General features: G+C 33.4%; 1 protein-coding gene across 2 annotated transcripts; it reads left to right on the top strand.

Moving 5' to 3' along the window:
- The first annotated feature begins 525 nt into the window (after positions 1 to 525).
- On the top strand, positions 526 to 12,518 carry LOC143691500 (NKG2-A/NKG2-B type II integral membrane protein-like). 2 transcript variants are annotated; one of them, XM_077170034.1, is made up of 6 exons: positions 526 to 798; positions 1,179 to 1,283; positions 1,867 to 1,920; positions 2,498 to 2,649; positions 11,106 to 11,206; positions 11,551 to 12,518. In XM_077170034.1, exons 1-6 carry the CDS (start codon positions 612 to 614, stop codon positions 11,660 to 11,662), a joined length of 711 nt encoding a protein of 236 aa, XP_077026149.1. In that variant the 5' UTR covers positions 526 to 611; the 3' UTR covers positions 11,663 to 12,518. The 2 variants fall into 2 exon arrangements, with proteins under 2 accessions (XP_077026149.1, XP_077026150.1); XM_077170035.1 differs by lacking the exon at positions 1,867 to 1,920 and having other exon boundaries at positions 533 to 798; positions 11,551 to 12,514.
- Positions 12,519 to 12,777: the final 259 nt, after the last annotated feature.

Below are 12,777 nucleotides of genomic sequence, written 5' to 3'. Positions count from 1 at the left end.
AAATTTTAATGAGTCCTCAAAACTTTCTATTCAATAATAAGAAAAAGATAATATAGAACACCTAACTTCTTTAATAAATAAATGAATATCACTAAATCAAAATAATTTAGTGTAATGCATGAAGTGTATGCTAATTTTACCTTTCTCCTATTTTTAAAGTATTCAGAATAACCTTTATTTTATTTCAAAAATATCATAAAATTGATGCAAATGTTTTTCCAGTATAGAATTTTAATATTTAAGCCAGGGGTTATAGTATTTAAATCTTTTTCTGGAACCTGACTTCAAATAAATAAGGCTACTCTTTTTTCATGAAATTCATTCCCAAATAATTTAGTTTTCCATCACTCCAACCAATAGTATTTTGTCAAATAGAGAATATTTTAAAAAATACTTACTACACCATGAGACACTTGTTCCAGGCTCTCAGTAAATTAGAACCAGTACTTTAGACCCTTCAACTAAGAAAGAACCTCTAGTGTTCACCACACATCCTCCCCTTCCCTACTCTGTTTGAGGGTACTAGGGATCTGTCACTGCATGTACCGTGTTTCAACTTCTTACACACAGTTATCACAGAGCACAGTTTCTGTCACCACGGACCTACCGAGATGAATAACCAAAGTGTGATGTACACAGAACTGAATCTGGCCAAGAACCCAAAGAGGAAGCAAATAAAACCCCAGGACATTAATTGCTCCATTTCAAACCCTGAGCAGGAAATAACCTATGTGGAATTAAACCTTCAAAATGTTTCTGATAATCCTCACGAGAATGACAAGAATTCACACTGCAAAGGTAAAACATTTAATCAGTTCTCAATATAACTGCTCTAGGATGTGCAGTGGGGTGCAGAGGTGAGGGAAAAGTACAAATTATAGAAATGAACATTGATAGATTTAAAGATATGTTCATATACTTTTTCAATTTTGTGGATCAGAGCTCAAAGGGTAGATATGGTATTCTAGCAGGAATTTTAATGAATAATCTTATTCCGACTGTTGAAATATGTAGACTTTGACACCTCATGGAGCATTATATTTACTGAAAATTCAACGCTATATTCTGAGAGAAAAATTACAATGGAAAATGTGAGCCTGGGATTCAGTATTTATGGATATGATTCCTTCCATGTAAACGAAACAATTGCTTCCATCTACGCTTTTCTTTCCCTGCAGATTTCCCATCACCTCCGGAAAAACTCATTGCTGGGATCCTGGGAATAGCATGTCTAATCTTGTTGTCCTCCGTAATAACTATGGCAGTCATAGTTACCGCTCCAAGTAAGTTTTTGAACGATTGTAAGGGAATTTTCATTTTAATGATTTTGAAAATTTCTCTAAATATTTCATATTAAGGGATAGAATTCACATTTTTATGTATTTATTGGAACTAAACATATATATTGACTAAATGTGGAGAGGTTGTTCTGAATTTGTCAAGTTGTAAATAGCAAAATGGTTGCAGAGTATCATTTTTAAGTTTAAGTACATGTATATGCTTAAGTCTAAGTGTATGTGTGTGTGTGTGTGTATATATATATATATACTTATCTATATATGCCTTTTGATCTCAAATCACAGATACTTGTTTTAGGAGAAGCAAGTTTATAAAAAAAAAAACTTGGAAAATGAAATAAATTTTTCAAAGTAACTAGACGAATCTTGTACAAAGGTAGATTTTGGTCCATTAGGCAGTTGAATTTTTCCCCAAGACATTAATTGCTTTATTAAGTGTGCTTGGTAAAATCTTTTTATTCAACATTGTTCTAATTCTAAATAATACATGATTTCAAGCTAGGAAACTAAAGTTATTATTATTTTAATAGCAACTTTAATTCTAAAAGAATTGCATTCATATTTCTAGCTACTGAAATGCAGGAACAGAAAAATTATTCCTTCATAAAAAGAACTGAGAAAGGTATGGAATGGTTTTTAAATTTCTCATATGTTGGCACAGCTTTTGTCTTTGTCTTAGGCCACGCCAAAATGATAATAGGTTTTAAAAAGTATAAAAAGGAGCAATAAATTTTCACTAATAAGGATTATGTAAGGACATTCCTTGTTTTCCATCAGTAAGGAGTATTCATTTAAAATTACCTTTGTCCATGTGCCATAATATTCTCCTGCTATATACGATTAGAAGCAAATAGTTTACTATTCTAATGAAATGTTATGGCTCAGTGATTTTCAGGAAATGGATAAAGTGAAATTTTTGATTGATCACTTTATGTGGGTACATAAATTAGGGGCTAAGAGACTGACCCTTGTGTGTGTGTGTGTGTGTGTGTGTGTGTGTGTGTGTGTGTGTGTTTGTGTGTGTGTGTGTGTGTGTTGGGGGGCAGTTTGTTTTATATATATAAACCTGTGAAGATGCATGCACAGGTTATGTACATATTTGCATTTATACCTATGAATATATGTCAACTTCATTTTCCTTTTAAAACTCAAATGAAAAAATAAATTAAATAATTCACTAATTCGTCATCTTTCTTCAGCCTCTCATTGTGGTCGTTGTCCGGAGGGCTGGTTTACATATTCCAACAACTGTTATTACATCAGTGCTGAACGAAAAACATGGAAAGACAGTTTGATGGCCTGTGCTTCTAATAAATCGAACCTGTTTTATGCAGAAAATGAAGAAGAAATGGTAATATTTTAAGTGTTTCAAACAGTTTAGCAAAAACTTACTTCAAATGATGTTATATTTACAGGAATCATCCATATATTACCATTAGTTATATTTTTTCTCAAGACTGCACCCTATTCCTATTTGAACTTACATTTGATTTATATTTTTATACCATTGATGCATATTTGCTGATTTTCAGCTGTCTTCATGAAAAAATGCTTCTATATATGCTTTTTTCCTAAAATAAACTTAATTTAGCTTAATTAGACATAAGGAGAATTAAAGTGATCATAATAGTGCAGATTGATCACAAATGAATAGAACCATGAACTACAAATCAGGTCAAGGAATAGAAATGTTAGTCCTCTGTATCTCCAGCCTGTGTCTGCTCTCACTTTCTCACTCTCCTCTCTAAGCCACTATCCTAACTTAATATTATATTTAGCTTTGCCTATTTTTGAATTTTATAAAACTGGAGTTAAATAGAATGCATTTTTGTGTCTCTCTACTTCCACTCACATATATCTGCAATTCATTCATATTGCTGCAGTTAGCTGTAGTCTGTACATTCTCACTGTTATATTATGTGAATATAACATTTAAATGTCTATTCTACTGGGGATAGAAATTCAGGTTGTTTCTATTATTTGGTTAATATGAATAATTCTTCTCTAAACACTCTTATGTATATGACCTGTATTCGTAGGAATGAAATTGCAGGGCCATAGTAATATATTTGTTAAAATTCTAAATTATCTCAACAATTTCCTATTTCATTGTCAAATACGCATTACATCGGTTAGCAACTAGAAGTGTCCCTTGATCCACAGTCTCATAAAAACCCAGTACATCTGGACTTTTAATAGCAGAAGTTCTGTGGTTATATAGCAGCTAGTGGTATCATTATGATATTAATAGGAATTCCTAATTATAATCAGTTTGAACACAGTTATGAACTGTTAACCTTTAGTATACAGGTATATACTGGAGATACTAAGGGTTCAGTTCTAGACCATGCAATAAAGTGCCTATCACAATATACCCAAGTCACACAATTTTTTGGTTTCCCAGTACATATAAAAGTTAATCTATTCAATGTGCAATAGCATTATGTTAAAAAAAAAGCAATGTACATTCCTTAATTAAAAATACATTATTGCTAGGGTGCATGGGTGGTTCAGTGGTAAAATGTTCACCTTCCATGTGGGGAGACCCTGGGTTCGATTCCCAGACCAGGCATTTACCCCCCAAAATCTAAAAATACATTATTGCTAAAAAATTCAGACCTTCAGTGAGTCATACTTTTTTTGTTGGTGGAGGGTCTTGCAGATATTGATGAATGTTGATTGACCTTGTTCCTGGTTGCTGAAGATTGGAGTGGCTGTGGCAATTCTTAAAATAAGACAAGAATGGAGTTTGCTGCATCAATTGAATATTCCTTTCACAAAAATTTCTCTGTAGCAACTGATGCTGTTTGATGGATTTTACCCACAGTAAAATTTTTTTCAAAATTGGAGTAAATGCTTTCAAACCCTGCCACAACATTATCAACTAAGTTTATCTGATATTCTAAAACCTTTGCTGTCATTTCAACATCGTCACCAGGAGTAGTTTCCATCTCAAGAAATCACTTTCCTTAGTCATCCATAAGAAGCATCCAACAATGTTTTATCATGAGATAATATTAGTTTTATCATGAGATTTTAGCTATTCAATCACCTCTTGAGGCTCCATTTCTAATTTAGTTCTCTTGATATTTCCACCATATCTGCAGTGACTTTCGCCACTCGTTTTATGAACCCCTCAATGTCATCCCTGAGGGGTGGGATCCACCTCCTCCAAATTCCTGTTCTTGTTGATATTTTGCCCTCCTCCCATGAATCATGAATGTTCTTAATGGCATCTAGAATGGTGAATCCTTTCCAGGCTTTCAACAGACTTTGCTCAGATCTATCAGAAGATTCACTATCTGTGCCAGCTAGAGCCGAACAATATACATCTCTTAAATAATAAGACTTGAAAGGTAAAATTACTTCTTGGACCGTGGGCTGCAGAATGGGTATTGTGTTAGCAACCATGAGAACAATAGTCATCTTGTACATGTCTACGAGAGTTCTTGTGACAAGGTGTGTTATTAAAATGAGCAGTAACATTTTGAAAGGAATCTTGCTCTGAGCAGTAGTCTCAATAGTGGGATTAAAAATATTCAGTAAAACATGGCATAAACAGTTAAGCCATCATTCAGGCTTTGTTTATCCATTTATAGAGCACAGTCAGAGTAGATTTAGTGTAATTCTTAAGGGTTCTGGGATTTCCAGAAAGGTAAATGAGCACTGGCTTCAACATAAAGTCACCAGCTGCACTAGCCCCTAATGGAAGAGTCAGCCTGTCCTTTGAAGCTTTGAAGCCAGGCATTGACTTCTCTCTTGCTGTGAAAGTCCCAGATGGCATCTTCTTCCAATATAAAGCTGTTTCATCTACACTGAAAAACTGTTGTTTAGTGCAGCCACCTCATCAATTATCTTACTCAATAGTCTGGATAATTTGTTGCAGCTTCTACATCAGCACTTACTGTTTCACCTTACACTTTGATATTATGGAGATGACATTTCTCCTTAAGCCTCATAAGTGTCTGTTAGTTTCCAATTTCCTCACTTCCCATATCCTTCATAGACTAGAAGAGTTAGGGCCTTGCTCTGGATTAGACTTTATCTTAAGGGAATATTCTGGCAGATTTGATCTTCTATGCAGACCACTTAAAACTAATTTCATATCAGCAATCATTTGTGCATTTTCTGGGCTAGCATTTTTAATTTCCTTCAAGAATTTTTCATTTGCATTCATAACTTGGCTAATGATTAGGAGCATGAGGCCTAGTTGCCTTCGACCTATCTTGGCTTTTGACATCCTTTCCTCACTAAACTAAATCATCTCTACCTTTTGATTTAAAGTGTAAAGCAAGTAACTCTTCCTTTCACTTGAGCACTTAGAGACCATTGTAGAGTGATTAATTGGCCTAAATTAAATACTGTTGTGTGCCAGGAAAGCAGGAGGCCCAAGAAGGAGAGAGACAAGGAATGACTGGTGGGTGAAGCAGTGAGAATACATACAACATTTATCAATTAAGTTTGACATCTTATGTAGGCACAGTTCATGGCACCCCAACACAATTACAATAGTAATAATGTCCTACTGAATTATCAGTGATCACTGATCACAGATCACCACAACAGATCTAAGAATGTGAAAAAGTGTGAAATGTTTGAGAATCACTAGAATGTGGCACAGACACAAAGTGAGCCCATGCTGCTGGAAAAATGGCACCAAAAGACTTGCTTCATGAAGGGGTGCCACAATCTACAATTTGTAAAAGATGCAATATCCATGAAGAGCAGTAAAATGAGGTATGCCTGTATCTTCTTTTGTGAAGGGTCTGTTTCTGTTCTCATTTATTTTTCTTATGTGTGCGTTCTTTACTTTTCAGTCAGTTCTTTGACCTATTTTGGATATGAGCTCTCGATTTTGAGATTCAAATGATTTTTTTCCTATGTAGCTTAGATTTTGGCTCTTGCAATCAAGAATTTTAATAAGCATAATTTATTAATTTTAACAATCCAATTTAGGATTTTAGGGGGACTAGTGCTTATTTTGAAACTATTTCAAAAACTAACCAAAGTTCTGGAAGATAATCTCCTATATGAATCTGTAGGTTTTTTTTCCATTTACTTTATTCTTTAATTTTTAAATTTCCATTTAGCTCTACACTCTATTAGGTTTATTTTTTCTGATACTCTTTTTGTGATTCTACAAATTAGAAGAACAGTTGACCTCTCCATATCATTATATATTGGTGATCTTTGCATAATGCATAGCAAAGATGATCATTTCTCCATTCTGTTCTGTGCCTTAGTGTGTCAGAAATTAAGGAAGTGTGTGTATAAGCATGTGAGTGTGTATGTGGGTGTGTGTGTTTCTGGGAATCACTGTGCTCTACTGTTCAATTTTTTTTTTTGCACTAGGATCACATGGTCAAGTTTACTGTAGCTTCATAATAATTACTTATTTTCAGCACATTAAATAATTCCTTCACAGAGTTTGTGTTAGTTAGATTCAGTTGTCAACTTGGCCAGGTGAGCATACCTAGTTCTGTTGCTGCGGACACAAGCCAATGGTACTGAACCTCATCTGTTGCTAATTACATCTGCAGTCGGCTAGGAGGCGTGTCTGCTGCAATGAGTGACCTTTGACTTAATTGGCTGGTGCTTAAATGAGAGAACACAATGTAGCACAGCCTAGCAGCTCGGCATTCCTCATCTCAGCACTAGCAGCTCAGCCCAGGCCTTTGGATATGGAGAAAGAAATCACCCCGGGGAAAGCTGTTGGAACCCAAGGGCCTGGAGAGAAGACCAGCAGAGACCATCCTGTGCCTTCCACATAAGAAAGAACCTCAGTGGAAAGTTAGCTGCCTTTCCTCTGAAGAACCAACAAAATAAATCTCCTTTTATTAAAAGCCAATCCATCTCTGGTGTGTTGCATTCTGGCAGCTAGCAAACTAGAACAGAGTTCTTCTTCAAGAGTACCATGCTGCATTGGATTTTTAAATCTCTATATAAATACATTCACAAAAACATGTTTTGTCATTTTATTGAAATCATATTTAGTCAACAGATTAACTGGTGAAAATTGGCATCTTTTTGACTTTATATATTAAGGTGGTTTAATCTTCCATTTATTTTCTCTCAAGACCATTTTATAGTTTTGTGTGTGTCTTGCACATTTTATTTAATTTGATTCCAATTATCTTTTATATTTACTTTTCTGCTGCTGCTAATACATCACACTACAATCAGCTTATGTACATTGACCTTATATCCAGCCACCTGCAACACTTACTTTTTAATTCAAATAACTTACCTGTAAATAAAACCTTTGGATTTTCTACATACACAATTTTATCATCTATGAAGGTATTTCTTTTCTTCTGTTCCAATTAATATATTTTTTATTCGTTCTCTTTTTTTCCATTGTAAAGGCTATCCAGTTCAGAATTGACTAAAATCACGATGTAGGACATTATTGTCTTATTTACCTATATCGGTAGGGAAGCTTTAAACATTTCACCATTGAGTAGGTTTGCTGTTGTTTTTGTTGTTGCTTTGATGATAACTCTATCTGAATAAGGAAGTTTCCTTTGTACTATTTTAACATATTTTTGAATTATACTTGATAAACAATGAACTGTACACGTTTAAATCATATAATTCATAAATTTTGATATACATATACAACTGGTGGGACCACCAGGCAACCATGGTTCTACTTTCTTTACTATATGTTAGTTGGTATATTCCAGAATTCTTTATAACTTGTCACACAATGCATATTCATTTTATCTGGATATGTTCATTCAAAATAATTATTTTGAGATTCACCCATGTTGTAGGGTGTTTCAAGAATTTATTCTTTCTTATTGCTGAATAGCAATTATATAGATATACCATCATTTGCTTACATATTTGCATGCCAATTTACATCTGGGTGCTTTTATTAAGGTAGTGATTTAACCTATTCTTTCTGTGCGTTTTTAAATTGAGAAGTGACTCACTTGCATTCAACTGCATAGATTTGAAGTATACAGTTCAATGACTTTTGACAAATGTATGTGCCTATGAACCCACCTTGCCAGACAAGACAGAATATTCCATTCATCCCTTAAGGCACCTGGGTGGCTATATCCAGTCAAACCTCACTTTCAAACTTCTTATATTTAACATTGTAGCTTCATTTTCCTCCTGTCAATGCTTCACATTAATGGAAGCAAACTGTATAATATTTCTGTAGTTGGCATTATTCATTCAACATGGTATATATTTTTCAGATTTTTAGCCATGTATCAGTATTTTTTTTATTGTGTACTAATCCAGTGAATACACATTCCATAATTTATCTATTCAACTGTCTGTGCATATTTGAATTGCTTTGAATTTAGCTATTATGAAGAAAACTGCCATGATGAATTTTGTACAAGAAGTTATGGGGACATGTTTCCAATTTTTGTGGAATTAAATTGGAATCCGGGTTGGTTATAATTGATGTGTATTATTAAAATAAATATTAAAGGGGGAACAACGGTGGTTCAGTGGCAGAATTCTTGCCTGCCATGCCAGAAACCCAGGTTTGATTCCCGCTACCCATGCCAAAAAAAAAAAAATTAGTAATAATAATAAATAAAAAAAAGAAAAGAAAAACTGGCATATTGTTTTCCATGTGTTTACATTTTCCTCTTGTAAAATTTTATGTGAGTTCATTTGTTTCACATACTTGTTAACATTTAGTCATATTTTCAAGCTGACACGTTTTTTTTTGGTGAGCTTTGGTGTCTTTCCATAAACTGGTTTTCATTGCCTGAATTTCCTGTTTGTTGGCATACAATAGCACATAAAATTTAATTAATAGCACATAAAATTTTAATTTAGATACATAGATAATTCCCTTCTTTCATTTCTGTGCTTGGAATTTATGTTTTCTCTTTTTGGTTGATCTGTTTGGCTGGAGGTTTATCAAATCAACTGAACTTTCAATAAACATTTTTTTAATTTACTGATTATTCTCTATTTTCATTTGTCTATGCCCGTATGCTTATTTATTTCCTCCTTCTCAATTTGGGTTTAATTCTTTTTCTCTTTCTATTTTTTTAAAGTGAAAGCTAAGATCACTAATCCTAGACATTTTGACTTTCATTAAATATTCATTCAATGTTGTAAATTTACCTGCCAGTACTGCTTTAGAAATAGAGCACACATTTTCATGTGCTGTGTTTTCATTTCATTTTATTCAACTTTTTTTTCTAATGTCCCTGTGACAGTCTCTTTGGCCCTTATTTAGATTCTCTATAATTTTTAAATATTGATTTCTAATTATGTTCCATTTTATTCAAAGAACATATGCTGTATGGTTCAGTTTTTTAACATTCTCTGAAGTTTGTTTTATGGGCCAAAATGTGATTTAACTTTGTGCATGAACTATGTGCCTTTGAAGAATATGTATTCTTTGCTGTCAAAATGTGGCATATTCTATGTCAATTAGGTCAAAATGGTTGATGGTGATGTTCAAATCTTGTGTATACTTAATGATGTTCTGTTTATATGTCCTATTCAGTACTGAGAGATGCATCCTAAATGATACAGTTTTAAGAATAGCGTAATTAAAAATAAATTATCTTCCTAAAATTTTAGTAGTTAACCTTATGGGTAACACTTACTGTAGCATAGAATGTGACTTTGATTGTCATTCTTTTCCTCAGTAGCAGTCTCAAGAGTACCTTATGACAATTTCAAATGAGTTGTTTCAAACTATATTAACTTCTTAAAAACTTGAATGCTTGATTTTGAGATTGCTATAAACCCACATGCTAGATCCTCCTTGCTAGTGCCAGTGCAGTGTCTCTGTGTGGGGAAGGTGTGTCTGGCAACTTCAGGGTCAAAGAAGCTTCCTGGGTGGAGTCTTATTATGAGATTCTCTGCTGTCCTCTCCTTCGTGTCTCTTGCTCAAAGGAGCAGACGCTCTTCCTTTGGCTATTTACTGTTAGCAGATCTCTTGGTGGTGTCCTCCCTCCAGTACTGCCGGCCTCTCCTGGCATTGTTGCAGGACTCTTTTTCATTCCAGAGGAGGAAGGAACTTAGCTGGGTCACCTTCTGTTGCCAGATGGGGGCCGGAAAATCCCAGGTCTACATTTCATTCCTTCTGTTGGGTGGAGGGATATAAGATGCCCTGCTAGTCTGTGTTTCCTCCAATCTTGGGGTCCCAAATAATTTTACCTTTCTCTTTCCACCTTGCAAAGTTGACTTGCTTATGCCTTTCTTTATTTCCAGGGTTTATAGTTATAATTAACAGAGAGTGCGTGGGGGTGGGGGTGGGGGAATGAGTCTTGTCTGGACCTTTGGTATTCCACCAAAATAGAAACAGATAAAAGTGGGACTAATCTAGTCAAAGACCTGTGTAGGGCCTAGGAAACAAATTTTGGCTTTCGTGTCATTTAATCTCTTCAATGGGAACAGTTTAATTTCGTTCACAAAACCCTAACTCTAAGAAACATAGAAAAATACATTCATTTAGAGGGAAAATTATTGCAGTATCTGGAAACTTGGAAAAAATCATTGTTATGTTAATTTTGTTAACCTGGGTTACTATTAATTAACCTAAATCTCCAATTTCCTTGTTAACATAAGAAGACAGATAAAAGTATAAGGTATAAAATTTTATGAGTTAATTAGTAGTAAAAAGTAGAAATGTTTTAAAGTTTTTGGCAATATGAAAAAGTGGTTTTCAACTTTAATATATTTGTATTGTTAGAATCTATTACTCTCATCTTGTTTTGAACATTAATGACCATATGAAAGAAAATACTACCTGCCTTTAAAAAATATAAATCTTAATAATGATTATCTAAATGGAATTTCTTTGTGTTTTGATAGAATATATTGCATTCCCTATCATCAGGATCATGGGTTGGACTCTCTCGTGAAAGCAGTTCTCGTCCATGGGAATGGATGAAAGGTTTCATTTTCAACATAAGGTAAGTTTTTCTGAATGATGATATGTGGAAGAAGAGAAGCTGTAAAAAAGAAAATTCAGAAGATTAATACTGGCAAATTTGTTTGCAATTTCAAAGGTATTGAAAATTAGTGACAAGTAATGTCACTGTAAACATTAGTTAAGAATAGTAAACTCATTGCTCAAAATAACCAGTATTATAATAATATAATATATATAATGTATGTAATATTATGATACTAATATACAGGAAAAATGTTGTTTATTTTCTCAAATTTCTTCTAATACTGTTATGCAGAAAATGACATTGTTTCATGGATTATTCCTATAAAATATAACTGAATTACACACTTTTCTTCATTTCAGAGTGATGAACTCACAAAATTCTGACTATAACTGTGCTATGCTACTCTCAGATGCTCTTCAGGCTGACAATTGTGAATATTCAAAACGATACATTTGTAAGCGTCAGTTTTAGAGTTAATGCACCTGAGTTTGGAAGTTTGAATTGCCTTTATGTTTCATTGTAATATTATGATTACAAATGTCTTAAAATGAATTGTATTACTTGTTCTGATATTGAAAACGTATTAAAACACATTTATTGAAATATAATATATACATCAAAAAGCACCCAGACATCATTACCTGACCACTCAATAATTTATCACAAAACAAATAAACCCTTGTAACTTCAACAGAATTCAGTAATATTGAATAACACAAAACCAGCAACTCAGATGCTCCACTCTGCTAGCTCCCATCCACTGCATCTGGCCAAAACTCACAACCACTTATTTTTTAACACTATAAATTTGTAATGATTTATAAAATTTTATGTATTGGAAATCATACTGTAGGAATGATTTTGTTTCACCTTCTCTTGTTCAGTTTTATATTTTGATATCCATGCGTCACAAAAGGTCACATACCATAAGATTTCTTCCATATGAAGTGCCCAGAATGGGAAAATCCATATAGATATAAAGTGGATTAATGGTTGTCACAAATCAGAGGTGGGAAGGGGAATCAATGGAGAAAGGATTTCTTTTAGGGGTGATGGAAATTTTCTAAAATTGGATAAATGGCTATGATCACAAACTTTGTGAATATGCAAAAATCACTGAATTATGCAATTTAAATGGTTGAATTTTAATATGTGAATTTCATTTCAATGAAGCCATTAAAGATATGCCCTGCCATCATTTTGTTTAAGACTGCATTTAACTTTTAAAGTAATTTGTAAACATTTGTCATCTTTATGATATTGTCTTCCTAACAATAACATTGAATAGCCCTCCGTGTTTGTGTTCTGTAGTTCGTCACATTTTATATTTTTCTATATTCAATTCTTATAAAGACATAAGTATTTCATATTCATGCTTTTGTCAAACCTTCTCTGTTATTTAACTTCCTTTTGTAATTATTTTTGCTGCAAATAGAAATAAAATTGATGTTGGAATTGTAACTATTAATTTTATCTAATTACTTCTATAAACTCAACTATAGATTCTTCTGTATTTTACACAAACAGCTAGGTCATTATTTATTTTATTTTTTTTTTTTTACTTACTTTCGCTTACTGGGTTTCAT

Source organism: Tamandua tetradactyla, chromosome 7 (assembly GCF_023851605.1).
Source record: "Tamandua tetradactyla isolate mTamTet1 chromosome 7, mTamTet1.pri, whole genome shotgun sequence".
NCBI classification, from domain to species: domain Eukaryota; kingdom Metazoa; phylum Chordata; class Mammalia; order Pilosa; family Myrmecophagidae; genus Tamandua; species Tamandua tetradactyla.
The sequence above is the reverse complement of the archived record's forward strand: the minus strand, read 5'-3'. Positions and strand labels throughout refer to the sequence as shown.